Genomic DNA, 18024 nt, shown 5'->3' on the forward strand with positions numbered 1-18024 from the left:
GTACCCCGAGAAAGGCATTCTTATGGAGGAAATAGTAAGGACATCAGTTGGTTATACACAACAGAACTAATTAACCCATGTAATATTTAAGATAATGAGAAGCAGATTTCTCACTATGAATTGATTTGCAAACATGGAAGGAGAAAAAACTAGGTCTTGATATGTCCTTTTGGTTTTCTAGATATATATACACAGATATAAAATAAATTTAGATCTAATCTATTTGAACATATATATTCATACATATTTATGTTAAAGTATATTTCCCTAGTTTTGTTTACTAAGAGGTACTGAAGAAAAGTAACACTCCAATAGCAACGTGCCCATCTAGAATCCACATCTTGTTTTCTAGATAACATTCTCTACTCAAAGGAACTAGGACTCTTTGGAGAAATGGCTGATAACAGTGTTGGGGCTGGGAAGTACAAAATGATTTGGTAGATCAAATTTTTGCTGTATAAAAAAACTAAGGAAATTCTCAAAAAAAAAATAATGAGAATATGCCAACAGAGAGAAGCCTAGGTTGAAGGTGCTATTTTGGGCTGAACTGGGACAATTTGAGCATCAAAATAAACACAGTACTGGATTATAACCCACTGAATAAATTAGGGATATAAATCCATTTATATATAGATACTATATATATATACACTACATATATAAATTGGTACTATATATATATATATTTAATACTATATATATATACATAAAAATGCTGATACTATTGATACTATATCTATAAATAAACACACAAATAGGAAAAAGAAAGCTCTTCTTTACAGTAGAATGTCAATTAATAAAAGTAGAGGGATGATGAACTTGGAAGGCCACCACCATTGGCATTATCTTTGTAATGACTAATTGGGAAACAAGCATGACTTCAAGTGAATATTAATTGTAAAGAGAAAAATAAAAAAAATAGTAATTTCGATGAGGAGTCCTCACAGACACTTCCTTCATCAAATCATCAAAGTTAGCGTTACCAATGATGGGACAGACTGATATCAGCAACTGCAAAAACAGTTTCACTCTGTAATATCGCTGCCAAATGTGCAGAGGCTTCAATTATTCAGGAGAAAACATCAGATAAACCCAGACTTGGGGAACATTCTGCAGATACTGGCATATAAGCTTTAAAGGTGGTAAAGCAATGAAAGTCAAGCAATGACTGAGACTGTTCCAGGTGGAAGGAAACGGGAAACTTGATAACTCACAACACATAACCCTAGTTTAGATCTATTTGATATTTAGGACATTACCGAAACAACTGGCAAATCTGTATGGAGGTTTTGGAGTGCCTGGTAGTAATGTATCAATGTTTCATTCCTGATTGTGATGGTTCTGCTGTTTGTGTAGGAGAATACCACTGTGGGAGAATTCAGATGTGATGGTTCAGCATGTCTGAGGCTTTTTCTTGGGTATTTGAGGGAAAAAAATATTGTTTATACCATTCGTGAAACTCTTCTGTAAGTTTGCATTTATTGCAAGATTGAAAAATACTTTTGAAATTAGAAAATCCTGGATAACATTTAGGTGCACTTTATTATTTAAAAAGTCAATGCGTGTGTAAGTATGTATGTATTGCTACTTTAAGATAACATTTCCAGCTCACATTTGCCAAATGTTTTCTGTCTTTCATGCTTCAAAGTTTGATGGCAGCTTTAAATTTGATGTGTGAAGTTCAAAAGATTTCAAGATGACAAAAATGTGTTCCACTCAGAGAGCATTTGTATTCAAATAGGGTGAGGAGTGTCAGAGCTGAGACATAAAAGTAGTTGCCTCTCTCTAGTCCTTAATTTCATCATGTGCAGAGAAAAAAAAATATCTGCTACAGAAATTATTTTCCAGTAATAATTCTGTCTCGCATTTTTGTTGCTAAGACTCGACTAGTTTTGAGTCTTTTTCAACACAGCTAATTAAGTTCTTCTCCACCTGCACTGTGAGTAAGCATGCCCCTTACTTACAAATCCCAAGCTCATTTGCAGAGAATTGAGGACTAAAAACTGCATCTAACTCTGAGTCCTAATTCCAATAAATAAGCTTTTATTGGTTTCTTAACCATAGTTCTTCCTAGGATTCCTAATTTTAGCGATTTTTCTCATTCTATGTACCTGACTCTCTTTTTAGCTACCTGACTCTAGAAAAGAACTTCTAGGATGTGTATTATTTCCTTCCTTTAATTTTTGTAAACATTTATTTATTTATTTGAGAGACAGAGACAGAGTGCGAGTGGGAGAGGGGCAGAGAGAAAGGGAGACACAGAATCTGAAGCAGGCTCCAGGCTCTGAGCTGTCAGTACAGAGCTCTTTGAGTGCCTGGAACCCATGAACTGTGAGATCATGACTTGAGCCATATTTAGATGCTTAACCTACTGAACCATCCGGCACCCCTGTTTTCTTTATTTTTCAATTTCCCTTCACCCTAGGGACTGGAATATACTCTAGAATCACACTTTTGATGATTGGGACTTTATAAACTGCTAGCATCTTTCCTAAATGCCAACTGCTTCCCTAAATATCTGATCATAAACTGCTTCTGGATTCTAAGCCATCACAGCTTTTATTTTTCCATGTGAGGGCTCCATTTTTCCAGGTGAGATCTCCATATTGCCAAATGTTTTTCTGAACCAATATATTGATTGACATCATATGCTCTAGATCAAGGGTCTTATTCAAAATACTTATCAACTGATATGCCATAAATGCTGACCAATCAGAATGCACTGGTAGCAAATAATTGAAATGCCCACACCAATGGATACAAACTGATATCATCAGACCTGCACCAGATATTATGTTCTTCTTGTCACGTTATAATTTTCTCAGGAGCTCCATTTCAGTCTATCCTTCAGGGAACATCATTTCACACAACAGTTCTACACAAGAATTTATACAATTTCTAATTCTAAGACACAGCTAGGTCCACTATGTTGCATCGCACCTGATGTGATATGTTGTCTAACCATATTCTGGATATTGACAATAACACCAGCTAAAAAAAAAAATGTTGGGGCACCTGGATGGCTCAGTCGGTTAAGAGTCCGACTCTTGGTTTCGGCTCAGGTCATGATCTCACAGTGTGTGAGTTCGAGCTCTGCGACAGGCTCTATGCTGACAGCACAGAGCCTGCTTGGGATTCTCTCTCTCTCCCTCTCTCTGCCCCTCCCCCACTCACTCTCTCTGTCTCTCTCTCAAAAATAAATAAATAAAACTTAAAAAAAATGTCCTCTAAGAATGTTATCCACGGGGGCAGCTCGGTGGCTTAGTTGGTTAAGCATCCAATTTCAGCCCAGGTCATGATCTCACAGTCCTTGAGTTCCAGCCTTGTGTTGACAGCTCAGAGCCTGGAGCCTGCTTCAGATTCTGTGTGTGTCTCTCTCTCTGCCCCTTTCCTACTGGCACTCTGTCTCTCAAAAATAAATAAACATTTAAAAAACTTTTAATTAAAAAAAAGAATTTTATCCAATAATTACACTAATGAGTTTTCTAATAGAAACCTTAATAATTACTTTCAAGTTTATTGAAAATAAAAAGGACAGAGGAACTAGTTTTTTTTAAATTTGTATTTAAATGTTACTTAGTTAACATAGTGCAATACTGATTTTAGGAGTACAACTCAGTGATTCATCACTTACATATAACACCCAGTGATCATCACAAGTGTCTTTTCTTTTTTTTTTTAATTTTGAGAGAGAGAGAGAGAGAGAGAGAGAGAGAGAGAGAGAGAGAGAAGCAGACAGGGGCAGAGAGAGAGAGAAAATCCTAAGTAGGTACCACACTTAGTGCAGAGCCAGACACAGGGCTTGATCCCACAACCCTGGGATGATGACCTGAGCCAAAATTAAAAGTTGGATTTTTAAAAATTAATTAATTTATTTTGAGTGACAGAGATAGAGACAGAAGAGAGGGAGAGAGAGAGAGAGAGAGAGAGAGAGAGAATCCCAGGCAGGCTCCACACTATCAGCGCTGAGCCCTATACAGGGCTTGAACTCACGAACTGTGAGATTGCGAACTGAGCCAAAATCAAGAGCCTTAACTAACTGAGACACCCAGGTGCCCCTCTATTTTTAGTTTTTTGAGAAACCTCCATATTGTTCTCCAGAGTGGCTGCACCAGTTTGCATTCCTGCCAATAGTGCAAAGGGGTTCCCCTTTCTCCACATCCTCACCAACATCTTTTGTTTCTTGTGTTGCTAATTTTAGCCATTCTGACAGGGGTGAGGTGGTATCTCATTGTGGTTTTGATTTGTATTTCCCTGATGATGAATGATATTGAGCATCTTTTCATGTGTCTGTTAGCTATCTGATGTCTTCTTTGGAAAAATGTCTATTCATGTCTTCTGTCCATTTCTTAATTGGGTTATTTGTTTATTGGGTATTGAGTTTCTTAGGTTCTTTATAGATTTTGGATACTAACCCTTTACCAGATATGTCATTTGCAAATATCTTCTCCCATTCCATAGGTTGCCTTTTAGTTTTGTTGGTTGTTTCCTTTGCTGTGCAGAAGCTTCTTATCTTGATGAGGTCCCAATAGTTCATTTTTGCTTTTGTTTCACTTGCTTCTGCCAATATGTGTAGTAAGAAGTTGCTACAGCTGAGGTCAAAGAGTTTGCTGCCTGTGTTCTCTTGTAGTATTTTGATGGTTTCCTGTCTCATGTTAGGTCTTTTATCCATTTTGAATTTATTTTTGTGTATGGTATATGGTTCTCCATCCCCTCACTTTCAATCTTCAGGTGTCTTTAGGTCTAAAATGAGTCTCTTTGTAGGCAGCACATAGATGGATCTAGTTTTTTTTTTATCCATTCTGATACCACATGTCTTTTTTTTTTTACATTTATTTATTTTTGAGAGACAGAGACAGAGCATAAGGGAGAGGCAGAGACAGAGAGAGACAGAATCAGAAGCAGGCTCCAGGCTCTGAGCTGTCAGCACAGAGCCCGACGCGGGGCTCGAACCCACGAACCGTGAGATCATGACCTGAGCCAAAGTCGGATGCTCAACCGACTGAGCCACCCAGGCACCCCATCTTTTGATTGGAACATTAGTACATGTACATTCATAGTGATTATTGAAAGAGATAAATTTAGTGCCTTTGTGTTACTCATAGAGTTCATGTTTCTCATGATGCTCTCTGGTTCTTTCCAGTCTTTGTTGCTTTTGGTCTTTTTTCTTTTTTTCTTTTCTCCACTCAAAGAGTCCCCCTTAAATTTTTTTGCAGGGCTGGTTTAATGGTCACCAAGTCCTTTAGTTTTTGTTTGTCTGGGAAACTCTATCTCTCCTTCTATTCTGAATGACAGCCCTGATGGATAATTCTCGGCTGCATAATTTTCCCATTCAGCACATTGAACATGTCCTGTCACACCTTTCTGGCCTCCCAAGTTTCTGTTGACAGATCTATTACAAATCTGATCTATCTTTCCTTGCAGGTTTTTTCCCTTGCTGATTTCAGGATTCTTTCCTTGTCTGTGTATTTTGTGAATTTGACTATGATATGCCTTGGTAATGGTTAGATTTTGTTGAATTTAATGGGAGTTCTCTGTACTTTTTGGATTTTGGTGTCTCTTTCCTTCCCCAGATTAGGGAAGTATTCAAATAAACCTGCCTCTTTTTCTCTCTCTTCATCCTCTGGGATTCCTATGTTAAGAATGTTATTACATTTCAGTAAGTTATTGAGTTCCTTAGGTCTACCTATGTGAACCATTATGTTTTTTTCCCTCTTCTTTTCAGCTTCATTATTTTCCATAATATATCATCGATTCACCCCTCTGCTTTGTTCATCATCATTCTTATGGCATCCATTTGGGTTTGCATCTCATTACAGCATTTTAAATTTCATCCTGACTAGATTTTAGTTCTTTTATCTCTGCTGCAAGGGATTCTCTAGTGTCTTCTATGCTTTTTCAAGCCCAGCTAGTATCCTTATAATCACTGTTTTAAATTCTAGTCCAGACATCTTACTTAAATCCATATTGTGAAATCCCTGGCCATGAGTTCTACTTCCTGTTCTTTCTTTTGGGGTGAATTTCTCTGTCTCAACATTTTGTCCAGAAAAAAAAGAAAAAAATAAAAAAAAAAGAAGAGAACAAACAAACAAACAAACAAACAAAACCTAGATCCTGGGCGTGTTTTGGTCTGCTTGTTAAAGAATCTTCCAAAAGGTTGTTACTTTTCTACTTGTAGACTAGCAGTTTTTGTTCTCTCAGACCTCTGATTGATTTATTGGGTATTCAGAATGATTTGATAACTACCTAACTGTGTTTGATGAATGAGCCATGTTTAGCGCCCCCTACTCCTCCACCATGTTAATGCCTCCTCCCGACAGAGGAACTAATTAAATAAAATCACAAAGAAGCATCCCACAAATCTAGAATGTAGGGCACATTCACGACAACAGATTTGATCCTATAGATCCCAGTGTTAACAGAAGAAAATGAGGATCATGCTAGATTAGAAGGGAAACAACTTATAGGCCTGGATTGGATCTTGGTTTCGATAAACCCATTGTAAAAGATTGGGATGATTGGTGAAATTTAATATAGTCTGTTTATAGTCATGAAAAAGTGGAGACCCTTAATTAGATAAACATTTTAAAATATTATGTATAGTATGATCTCCTTTTGGTAAAAAAACAAAACAAACAAAAAAGAAAACAAAACCTCTAAATGCATGTATATAAATCTAGAAGGATTTACAGGAAGCATTGTTAGTGATAATTACTGGGTGATAGGAGTGCGTTCTGAACTCAACTGTTTCTCTTCAAAATTCATATGCTGAAGTCCTAATCCCCAGTTTAGCTGTATTTGGAGATATGGCCTATAAGGAGATAATTAAAGTTAAATGAGGTCTTAAGGGTGGGAATTTAATCTGATAGGGCTAATGTCTTTATGAAAAGACAACAAAAACACCACAGGTTTCTCACTCTTTGTGAGTGCACAGAGAAAAGGCCATGTGAGGACACAGAGAGAAGGCAGCTGTCTGCAAGCCAGGAAAAGAGCTCTTATCAGAAACCAAATTTTCTGGCACCATAAGCTTGGAGTTCCCAGCCTTGAGAACTGTGAGAAAAATAAATGTCTGTTGTTTAAACTACAGTCTGTGGTACCTTGTTATGGAAGCCCAGCATGACTAATATAGAACGTGCTGATTTGCTTTCCTATTTTTGCTCATCTTTCTTTTCTAACTCTTAGTAAACATTAACTGCTCTCATAATAATAGAAATTTAATTAATTTATTTTAATGTTTATTTATTTTTGAGAGAGAGACAGAGCATGAGCAGGGGAGGGGCAGAGAGAAAGGGAGGAGACACAGAATCTGAAGCAGACTCCAGGGTCTGAGCTGTCAGCACAGAGCCCAAAATGGGCCTCAAACCCATGAACCACAAGATCATGACCTGAGCTGCAGCCAGAAGCTCAACCGACTGAGCCACCCAGGTGCCCCAGAAATTAAATTACAGAGAAAAGTAAAATCTGTTTTAGTAGTGTAAAATTTTGGTTCTGAAAAATGTGAGTCTACATACAAACACTGAATGAAAACTGTTCGCTTTCACCACATACTTTTCATCACCCTTTCACCACATACTTTTCAGCTTAATAGCTATCCCTGAGTCTCTCTGTCTCTCTGTCTCTGTCTCTGTCTCCTGTCTCTCTCTCTCTCTCTCCCCCTTACACACATACACACACACACACACACACACACACACATGCATCCATGTGTGCATGTATTCTTATGAACTTGCATACATTTGGAAAAAATATTTAAGGTTTAAAATTATTATTTCTAATTAGTAAAATTATCTAAATATGAAGATGTTTTAAAGACTCTGACCCCAGAAAAAATAACTTGTCTTCTTCGTATCCCTTATACACGTGAAAATTAATAGATTTTCTGTACCTTTCTACCAAACCATTCTACAAATCATAAGTTATCAAATCAGTTATTAGACTAATCATCTGCAACACCAGCTATACTGCATATTTTCCACATTTCCATCCAGATCTATTTTCACCCTTCACCTTGCTCTGTGCCCAAAAAAGGTAACCTCTACAGAGAACATCTACCTAACTCCTCTATTCTTGGCTTCAGGTTGGGTTTAGCTAATAGAAGACATCAACAAGTGATCAGCAGGTTGGATAAGAGAAAGATTAAGAGTATTTATATTCCATCACCCTCCCTGACTGGTCACTTACAGGCAGAATGACTGAATTCCTCCACTGAAAGCCTCAGCTCCTGTCAGCCTGCCTCGCCTACTTCTTGAGAACCTGCCATTTCCTGTTTGTTCTACTCTCCCTTCTTGCTGCCTTTAGGTTTGCAAGTAGTATCAATTATTAACCTTGGGGTGGTTCATCATCCCTTTTCTATTTCCCTTTACTTACCCACACTTGTGCATAGGCCTGAGGCTAAACTCCCTTGAAGTGCACATTTTTAGTGTGTGTGTCATTATTTCCTGATGGCAACCTGGTTTATACATTGTATTCCCTGAGTCATCCATATGTGTTGCCAGGGAATGAATAAATGGAGAGGAGGAGAAGAATTCCTATTATAGTAATAAGGTGGGTTAGGATATTAAGACCAACTTTCTCATTGAAAATAATTTACAATGCTAAATAAAATGCAAAATGAATCTTGTTAACAATATCAGAGAACTAGAAACTAAGGAATTACTAGGTCAAAAGTTAAGATGTGGTGGGAACCTAGAGAAGTAAAACAATAAAACTGCTTTCAACTCAAGGGAATTTAGGGAACCTGGAGAATGTTAATCTTGATGGCCTTAAGAGATGCAAAGATTAGAAGAAAAAGCCCTGGACCTGCCCAACTTGGAGAGAAAATAGTTCCAAAAAGAGATTATTCCTCCATAAATAGGATTCCTAAATGATTGCATTCCCCACTCCCATCCAAGAGACAGCAAAGAAAGTTACCTGGTATGGAACAGAACAGGAAAAGGAATCTTTAAAGGCTATAATTCTAGGGTAACTCTACAAGAATACAAAAAGTATTTATAATTTCCAAAAATAGTAAAGGGAAAAATATAATGACAAAAATAATCTAAATCTAAAGAAAGAAATAAAACAAAAGAAAAACATAATATGTGGTGTAAACAAGAAGCCTAAATTAAGATAAAAATATATAAGCATAAATACATTAATATTCACATTACATATAATGAACTAGATGTTTCAGCTAAAGGTAATCAAATTATATTTAAAAATACAAATTAGTTGTGGGGTGCCTGGCTGGCTCAATTGGTAGATCTTGATCTCAGGGGCATGAGATTGAGCCCCATGTTGGGAGTAAAGTTTCTTAAAAAAATCCAAATTGATTTTTATTAAGAAGAGATGGTAAAAGAGAAATATATAAAAAGATGGATAGTAAAAAAAGATACAGCATAAAGACACTAACTAAAAAAAAGGGTAGTGAGGATAAATTAGTATCAGGCCAAATCAAATTTAAGACAAGCATTATAAACATGAAGAAGATCACTTCATCTGATAAGTGTTTCAACTAAGCAGGAAGAGATGATGTATTTGAATTTATAAACATCTAAGAAATGACCTTAAAATATATTAATCAAAAACTGACAACTACAAGATAAAAATAGACAAATCTATACACAAAGTGGGAGATTTTAACACTAATAATAAGATGTAGAATATTTGGCTATGGTACCTGGTTTAAGTGGAAATATGTAAAACTCTACACTTGACAACTACACGGTACACACTCTTTCCAAATACTCATAGAACACTGGGTAAGAAAGGATACCTCAAAGAACCATAAATAAATAAAGCAAAAACAACACATTCTAACGAAAATTAAGGTTGCTTCTACTCTAGCTCAGAAGACTATCATATCACAATGCCCAAGTGCCTAAAAGCATGGCAGAGAGAGTCAGGAGAAGCTACTGCTACTTCCAACTTGAGAAGTATGCTATCTGCATGGAGCTGTAGAGGATACTGAGGCTTTACAACTTGGAGACTCAAACTTGAAGACATATTTGGATAAATATTGGATACATGAAGGAAACAGCAGGATATAGAACCAGAAAGGCACTGAGGAATCAGCCCATTGTGAAAAGATCAGCAAAATATAAAGATAGGGTATGCTCTAATGGAGTTTATCGCGTATTTAAACTGCCAAATTCAGTTGAAGTCTCTGTAACTTGAAAGAAGTGACAGCCACTTGAGAAATGATGTGATAAGAATAAAGGAAATGCTAAAAATTGCTGAGAAACATTGGAAATTGGAGAACACTTGTTACAGTAATTCTGCCTAAGAGTATACTTCTCATGTTGTCTTTAGATCTTTTAACAAACAAACACAACTCTATACTGAATCGAAGCTGAATCATTTCCAAAAATCAAAACTGTCAAGACAGAAAGCTGGAAACATGAGAAGTTCTGGGTGAATGACAGATCTGTGTCACCCTTGGTAAACCCAACCTGCACTCCCTAGGAAACAGAGAATTGACTGTACTTTCTGTGGACTTTGGACAATAGGTTTCCCACCTATGTTCACTCTGTTTAAGACCCTTGATGAGTAGTCCTTCAAAGTCATTTCTGAAGCTTTTTTTCCTTTTGTCCGAGGACTTCAGACTGGCAGCTCATGAAGGCTGATCTTTAGTTCTACGGATTACTCTGTTATCAGCTTCTAGCTCAGACTCCTTGGTTCACTGTGCAACTGGCTGCTTGAAGAACCATAAAATTGGGGTGTCACCATTGCACAGTTTGGTGACTCTTAACATTTATCATGACACTGATTGTAAAAGGTTTCTAGCACACTGAATTTTTGGAATAAAAGTGGCCACTATATCTATATGCATACCATATAGAAATTGTCAAGACAAATTAAAATTTCCCCATGTTCTTTTGGATATGTTCCTCCAGATTCATGGCCAGAAATTGTTGAAGTCTACCCTTCTCTAAACAAGTTTTGAATTCTTGTATTATTATTATTATTATTATTATTATTATTATTATTATTATTTTAGGCCTACTGAGGATTTCTCTTTCGCAGGGACCAAAAAGGGCCATATCTTATCATTCCCATACCACTCCATTATCTACTTGATGTATCTACCAAAACATTCTTTTTTTTTAAATTTTTTTAATGTTTATTTATTTTTGAGACAGAGAGAGACAGAGTGCGAGTGGGGGAGGGGCAGAGAGAGAGGGAGACACAGAATCCGAAACAGGCTCCAGGCTCTGAGCTGTCAGCACAGAGCCCGATGCGGGGCTCGAACCCACGAACCGTGAGATCATGACCTGAGCTGAAGTTGGACGCTCAACTGACTGAGCCACCCAGGAGCCCCCAAAACATTCTTTAACCAGAAAAACATAATGCACTCCTGGATCTTCTCACATGTAGCAACTTTAGGGCTACTCTGAACAGGTTGATTAGTCTCATATGTAATAAAAAATAATACTGAATTGAATTGCACTAACTTTTCTTGCTAAGGAATATTTACTGAAAAGCTAAAATTTACTATTTGCCAATAAATTTTAGTATAACCTCAATTTTTGGATAATATGTTCAATACATCTTTTTAAATCTCTGCTCAAGAAATAATAATGAATACTTTTAAGTAGCTGTTAAAAAATTAGAAATATAAATCTTCAAAATACAGTTGAAAAGTACAAATTATGTGACATTATCACTATATTATTCTAATTAAAATCATTTCATCAAAGAATATATAAAATTGTGAACAGGGAAATGGTAGATGTAGATATAGAGATATCTCCATTTGAAGAGATGATCCAAATTTACTTAGGTAAAAATGTGTCATTGTTGATAACATTAATTTTTATGCAACATAGAAATAGCAATTTTTCTATTCATCAAAAGTGATTCATCAAATATACTAAAATGTTTCTTTTAACTTAATTCATTAAAATTATTTTGCCCTAAATTAAGTTAATGGATCTTAAACTTTTTCCTCTCCTTTTTCCACTGTATTCATGGTTTTTAACCATAAGTTCAGACTGATAACTGAAAATTCAAATTTCCATGTTTTGGTTGATTCTCAAAGATAAAGACTGAAAAGGTATCAGATAGATCAATGGGTAAAGCTTATAAAAAGTAAGACCACAAAAAATAAAACACAGTCAATATGCAATTATCTAATCAAGCCATTTGTGTGTGTGTGTGTGTGTGTGTGCGCGTGCAAGACCTTTTTTCCTGTTCTTCTTCTATTCTTCAAGCAATTCTTCATTCTCTCAGGATTTTCCATAAAACACCCTGCTTTCTACTTTACTTTGCTGAACCTATGTCATGAATGCAGATCTTTAATACCTTTATTTAATTCAAGTTTATGGTCTGTTTCAGTTAGGTAGTTTTTTGTTGCAAGAAACTAAAAACCCAACATAGATTGACTGGAAAAAAACAACTGGGGAGGGCATGTATTGACTCATACATATGGCTAGTTCACTAGATTTGCCTTCAGACAAAGCTTTAGGGTTCAAATTCTGTGAAAACAGTTTCCTTTCTCTCTCTCTCTCTCTCTCTCTCTCTCTCTCTCTCTCTCTGTTTCTCCCCCCATTATTCATTTGTACCTCCCTTGTGTTGGCTCCATTTTCAGGTAGGCTATCTCCCAGGGTCTCAAGAAGGTTACCAACCCTGGGCTACATGCTTTTTTGTTCAGCTATGGTGTTAAAGTGAGTCCCTGCTCAAATAAATTCCAGATATTAGGTTTTGGCCCTATTTGACCAGGATCATCCTTGAATCAACCATCATAGTATGGTTGATGTGATATGCCAATAGACTTGAACTAATCAGGATCTATTTTTAGAGCTTGAGATGTGGTCAAACCTATTCAAACTATATTGCTGGGAAATGCTGGAAACAGTTCAAACAGGGCGAGGGCCAAATGGATGCTAAGAAAGCAAATATGATAGGCAAATTCCACTAGATGTTGTCTGGACTGTAGAGAATTGGTATATATAAAGGATTAAATGGGTAAGATGAATAATCAGTTGATTTGTATACATATTTTTAATGTACTCTTGCCTAACTTGTTGGTGAAGATTTTCCTACAGTAAGGCTCAAGACTAAGAAAATTCAACAGTAAGATATAATTATAATATGCTTTAAATTAATTTTTCATCTATAAACTGTAAGTTTTGTTCTTATTGCCCCCAAATAGAGCACTTCCTTCTGTAACCTTTTCATGTCCCATCCTTATACATATCCTAATGAGCAACTAATGTATTTATATGTTTATGAGAAAACTTATATGTTAATTATCTTGACTGTATCATAAGTATTATTATCTAAACATTGGGGGTAAAGGGTTGTTATCCTACATTTAGGACTAATTTAAATTTAACAACTCAGTTTCCATCAGTATTTGGGAAATCTAAATGTAATCACTTGTATATTTAAAAAGATAATGAAAGTACCCATTATAACATGAAATATCTTCTTGATTTACATACATCTCTGTCTGAATTTTTCTAAAAAAACTATAATAGCTACTAAAAACAATAATAGCTACTATATCCGTGAAGAAAACATGACATGGCATAATTCCTTAGAAAGTAGGCCTATCTTGTTGCCTTTTTTTTCTTTTGAGAGAGAGAGAGGAGACGTGTGAGCGGGGGAAGGGCAGAGAGAGGGACAGAGGATCTGAAGCAGGCTCCACACTGCCAGCAGTGAGCCAGAAATGCTGGTCCCGAACTTACTAAACCCAAGATGGTGACCAGAGCCCCTGAGCCAAAGCTGGATGATCAACTGACTGATCCACCCAGGCGCCCCTCTTGCTGCCTTTTTAATGGGAGTTGTAAACAGGTTTCAGTGTATATGTCAGTTTTTATAGCTATGGAGTGCCATTTTGCTTAGCTATGCCATTATTACACAGGTATTTAACATATTATGGTGAAAACTGATACAATTCTTTGATAAGAAAGACACTTGCTAACATAACACTTTACACTATGCAAAAATACTGAGACATACATCATAATTTGATTCTCAGATCAACTTGAGATACTAGAAGGTTAGATATCCTTCTGTAGATGCAGAAATAGCTTCCAGCAGGGAGCTGATGGATAAGCAGTCAGTCATGGAGCCAGCATGTGGACTATCAGCTCACTCAGGGCAGGATGGTGGCAGGCATTCAGTGACTGCATTCCCACCCACCTTGCCTGATCCTTTACACACATATGCATGAAAGCATCTCCACAGTGCCCACACAGTGACCCTGTTTCCAAGGAGATTGAGGGCAGATTTGGGCTGAATAACATGCCTCCATCAATGGTTCCTAAGAGCTGGAGCAAGAATTCGAACTCCCATCGTGCATTGCCAACTTCCAAAATGCTGTATAGTCAACTGAAGCACAGTGATACTGGGATATCTTGGAGAGAAAGTGGGATTTAAGTTCAGAGGATATTTTCTCTTCTTATCACTTTCGGTGGCTATCCTTTCCAAATGAAGTGACTCGGTTTCAGAGATACTCATGCAACAATGACACCAAAAAAAGGGGGGGGGGCAGGACGATGGCTGGAACACATCAGAGGCTCTGAATCTTTATTAAATTAATCAATTGATTGATTGAATCTGGCCTTAAATCTGGTCTTTTACAAGTCCAAGTGCTCCTTACAACTAAAGTATTATTATAGTGTCTTTTACATATTTTAACAAATAGAGCCCATGATAAATTTGTAGGGCTCAGAATAAAAGACAACAAGAGCAAAACAAAACAAAAAGCTCCTCTAAGGCTTCTGAATTCCTGCTTTAAGGACACAGGCTTATCATTGGTTTTCTGTATTTCCTACGTGCTCAATCAATAATCAGTTTGGGAGGCACTCAATCGATAGGACTTTGAAAAACTATATGCATGTGTCTAACAGAGGGCAATACTGAATGTATTCAGGTTTTTTTGTTATTTTTGGGGTTTTTTTTTTTTTTGGCATCTTCAAAAGATTTTTTTTTTAATGCTTTTGTTGTCAAGAGAAAAGCAGATGAGATAAAACACGAGTAGTTGAGCCTGCAGGTCTGGACACAAAACCAGAGTCCTCAAGTTTAATTTTCCAACAACTAGATACAAATTTAACAATATGTAAAGAGCCTCTCTTCTTTAGAACTCTAATGTGAGGCTGGAGGCAGAAATAAGATGCAGCCTGTGGCTTGCACACCCCCCCCCCCCCCAGGTAGCTTAACTACTTCAGTTTTATCCGATCTGCTCCAACAAGGCCTGACAAACTGCACCACAGCAGAAGAAGCATCTCTCAGGCGATGATGCGTAAAGACACAGGGATTTTTTAGTCAATTGCAGGAATTAGGATTTAATGCTTTCTACTAAAAGACTTCAGACCTCAGATAGCTGACTGCTATCCACTGAATCTTGGCAGGCAAGGAGACTGCTGGAGCTGAAGCGAGGAAGCCATGTTAAGCAGATTTTCATGAATGTAAGAAATACTTTATTTGTAAAGCTGCTTTTCTTTGTTGCAGTTTAAAATGCTTTTTTCTTCTTCTCCTTTTTTTTTAAATCTCTCAGTTTGATCAACTCACCATCTTTATCAAAATTACTTTCCCCAAATGTCCCTTAAAGAGCCACAGAAGAGAAATAAATGCTCATGTCATCAAAATAATTTTTTAAAAGAATAATCCTAAACATTATGTCAATTTAAAAGATTAAAAATGATCACAGTCCTTAAAAAGACTACAAAACACACAGAAATACATTAAATACCTTACCATTGTTTGGCAGTTCTAGAGGGCTACAGACACTGTTTTTGGTTCTGCTGTTTGGTGAAGAGATCAGTTTTGCAACCAGAGATGCTGAAATGGGCTGCACCAGCAGGGATGTGAGGTTTGATCGGTTTTGCCTAAAGCTTCCATCTAGATTCAGAAGAGAAGGGAACAGAATCCTTAGCAAACAGAAATTAAAAACACACAAAGAGAAGTTTTTTGTAATAATTATTCAAAATATGAACCATATGTTTATTTTAGTTCATTTGTTTATTCCTTAGTTTTACTCTACTTATTAAAAATGATTTGAGGCACATCAGTCCAAATACTATTATGTATCCAAGTTAATGCTGGCAGATTATGCACATGCATTTACCTCCATTCTCCCATATGACCAGGTCACTGGAGACTACATGAAAATACTGAAAATCTGCCAGTCCACCAATAAAACAACTCACCAAAGACAGCTTATGTTAAAACCCATCAGTCAATAAGCCCATCCATATACAGAACTTCAAATCAACTCAACTTTGCCATCATTAAGTAGGCGTGGTCATCCAAGGACAATCTTAGAATGGTACATGTGCTGGTGAGCTCATGAGGACAAGAGTGAGGAGGTCAGGAGGCTCAAGAACGGAGGTCTCCAGGAAGACAAAAATAATGGAAAAACCACATGTGTGCCACTGTACTGAGAGGATATTTACAATAGAGATCAGAGAGCATGTGAGGATCGTCTAAGTACACAGAAAGATAAGAAATGTAAAAATTAGACAATCTTTAGCTTCAAAGGGAGCAAAAGTTGTTCAGGAAGGAAATGTAATCATAGTACAATGTGAATAATATTTATATAGTCAAAATGATATAAATAATGGCTATTTAACACACAAAAAATTGGATATTTCTTTGGAAAAAAAATAAAAGGGCAACAGTCATGGGTGAGGACTCACGGAGACTTGTGAAAGCAAACTAAATCTTTATCTTCCATAGTGGCAATAGATAAAACTGAAAAATTAATTCAACTCTTAAACATGCTTTTGAGACACAGAGAGGTAAACATAAAATGCAGAGAACAACTAAAAATACTGAAAGCAATCAAGTATTTGCCTTTGGGAGAGAGGTGGGGCAGAAAACATAGGGAAGGAGAGGAGAAGATGATATTTTTGTAAACTAACTTTGGTAGAATTATTTGAATGCAGTCATCTATATATAACTTTGAGAAAAAAACGAAAATTAAATAAAAATAAGGAGAGAAAATTGTGGTAACACAAGTAGAAGCAAAATACACAAGTACTCAGAGTAAAGAGAATGAAGTGAATAAATTAAACTGTGCTTAAGAACTAAAAGATATATCTTCAGTTTATATATTTATACTGACTCAGGGTGGAGATACACAATGGAATGACTCTATCAAGTCGCCAGAATGTCTCTGAACACAGAGCTTTATTTTTCAGAACTTTTATTAGGGAAAATGATTGCCAAAGGTTTTCTCAGAATTTAATTTGATAGGACTGCAGGGGGTGCAGAGCTCAACCACACTGGTATCCAGGCTGCAGGAGGCAGATTATAAATGAGAAAATATGTTACAGAAGTGCTCCCTTAATTTATCATCTGGAAAACCACAAGGCTAAAAAAAATGATATTTAGCTTAGGCCTATGGCAGCCATAGCAGACATGGCTTTGAAGAGAAAAAATAAATAAATAAAGATTTAAGCTTCGGATCAGTTTTGTTATGTAAGCACAGTGCTGGTTGCATAATTCAGTAACCCCTTTTATATGGATATATGCCAGTGCATTTTGACCATAGTGTATCATTGCTTCTTAGCCATTTTCATGTCTTAGTACTAAGACTGGCTGTATAATTTGCAGGGCCCACAGTAAAATGACAATGTGGGACTTCTTGATCAAAAACCATGAAGAATGTCAAGATGGCAACAGCAGAGCATTAAATCAAGCGTGGGTCTTTCTGAGTGGGGGCCTATGCAACGTTGCAGGTTGCATGCCCATGATCCAGGCCCCGCAGGTGCTAGCAGTCATTTAACCCACTGACAAAAACCGAAGGGGATTTTCATACTCCAAGGAAGCTGCTCTCAGCTTCAGGTGACCAGTTCTAGTCTCTGTTGTTCCAGGCTGCACCTGAGGCCACAGTGCCTAATATCTCAAGGCATAGATGGTGTCCCTCAGCACACCAGCTGGGAAGCCCTGATATAGCCATTTTACTCTGTTTCTTCAGCATGTATTTTCTCCCTCAGTCGTTACCTTCTGGATTTCTAGTGTACACAGGACAATAAAATGATATTTCTGAGAAATGTGCAATCTGTTATTTTGATGTTTTCATGGATGTTAGGT

At 36.8% G+C, this 18024-nt stretch overlaps 1 protein-coding gene across 3 annotated transcripts in view; it reads right to left on the minus strand.

Annotated features, from left to right (window-relative positions):
• Nucleotides 1–18024, minus strand: part of NAALADL2 (N-acetylated alpha-linked acidic dipeptidase like 2) — a 1353396-nt gene that overhangs the window by 348310 nt on the left and 987062 nt on the right. For all 3 annotated transcript variants that reach the window (XM_043594881.1, XM_043594879.1, XM_043594880.1), the window contains one exon: nt 15685–15828. In XM_043594881.1, the coding sequence (XP_043450816.1) occupies nt 15685–15828 (144 nt within the window). The remainder of the gene's footprint in view (nt 1–15684; nt 15829–18024) is intronic.

The sequence above is a fragment of the Prionailurus bengalensis genome, chromosome C2, assembly GCF_016509475.1.
Source record: "Prionailurus bengalensis isolate Pbe53 chromosome C2, Fcat_Pben_1.1_paternal_pri, whole genome shotgun sequence".
NCBI lineage: Eukaryota > Metazoa > Chordata > Mammalia > Carnivora > Felidae > Prionailurus > Prionailurus bengalensis.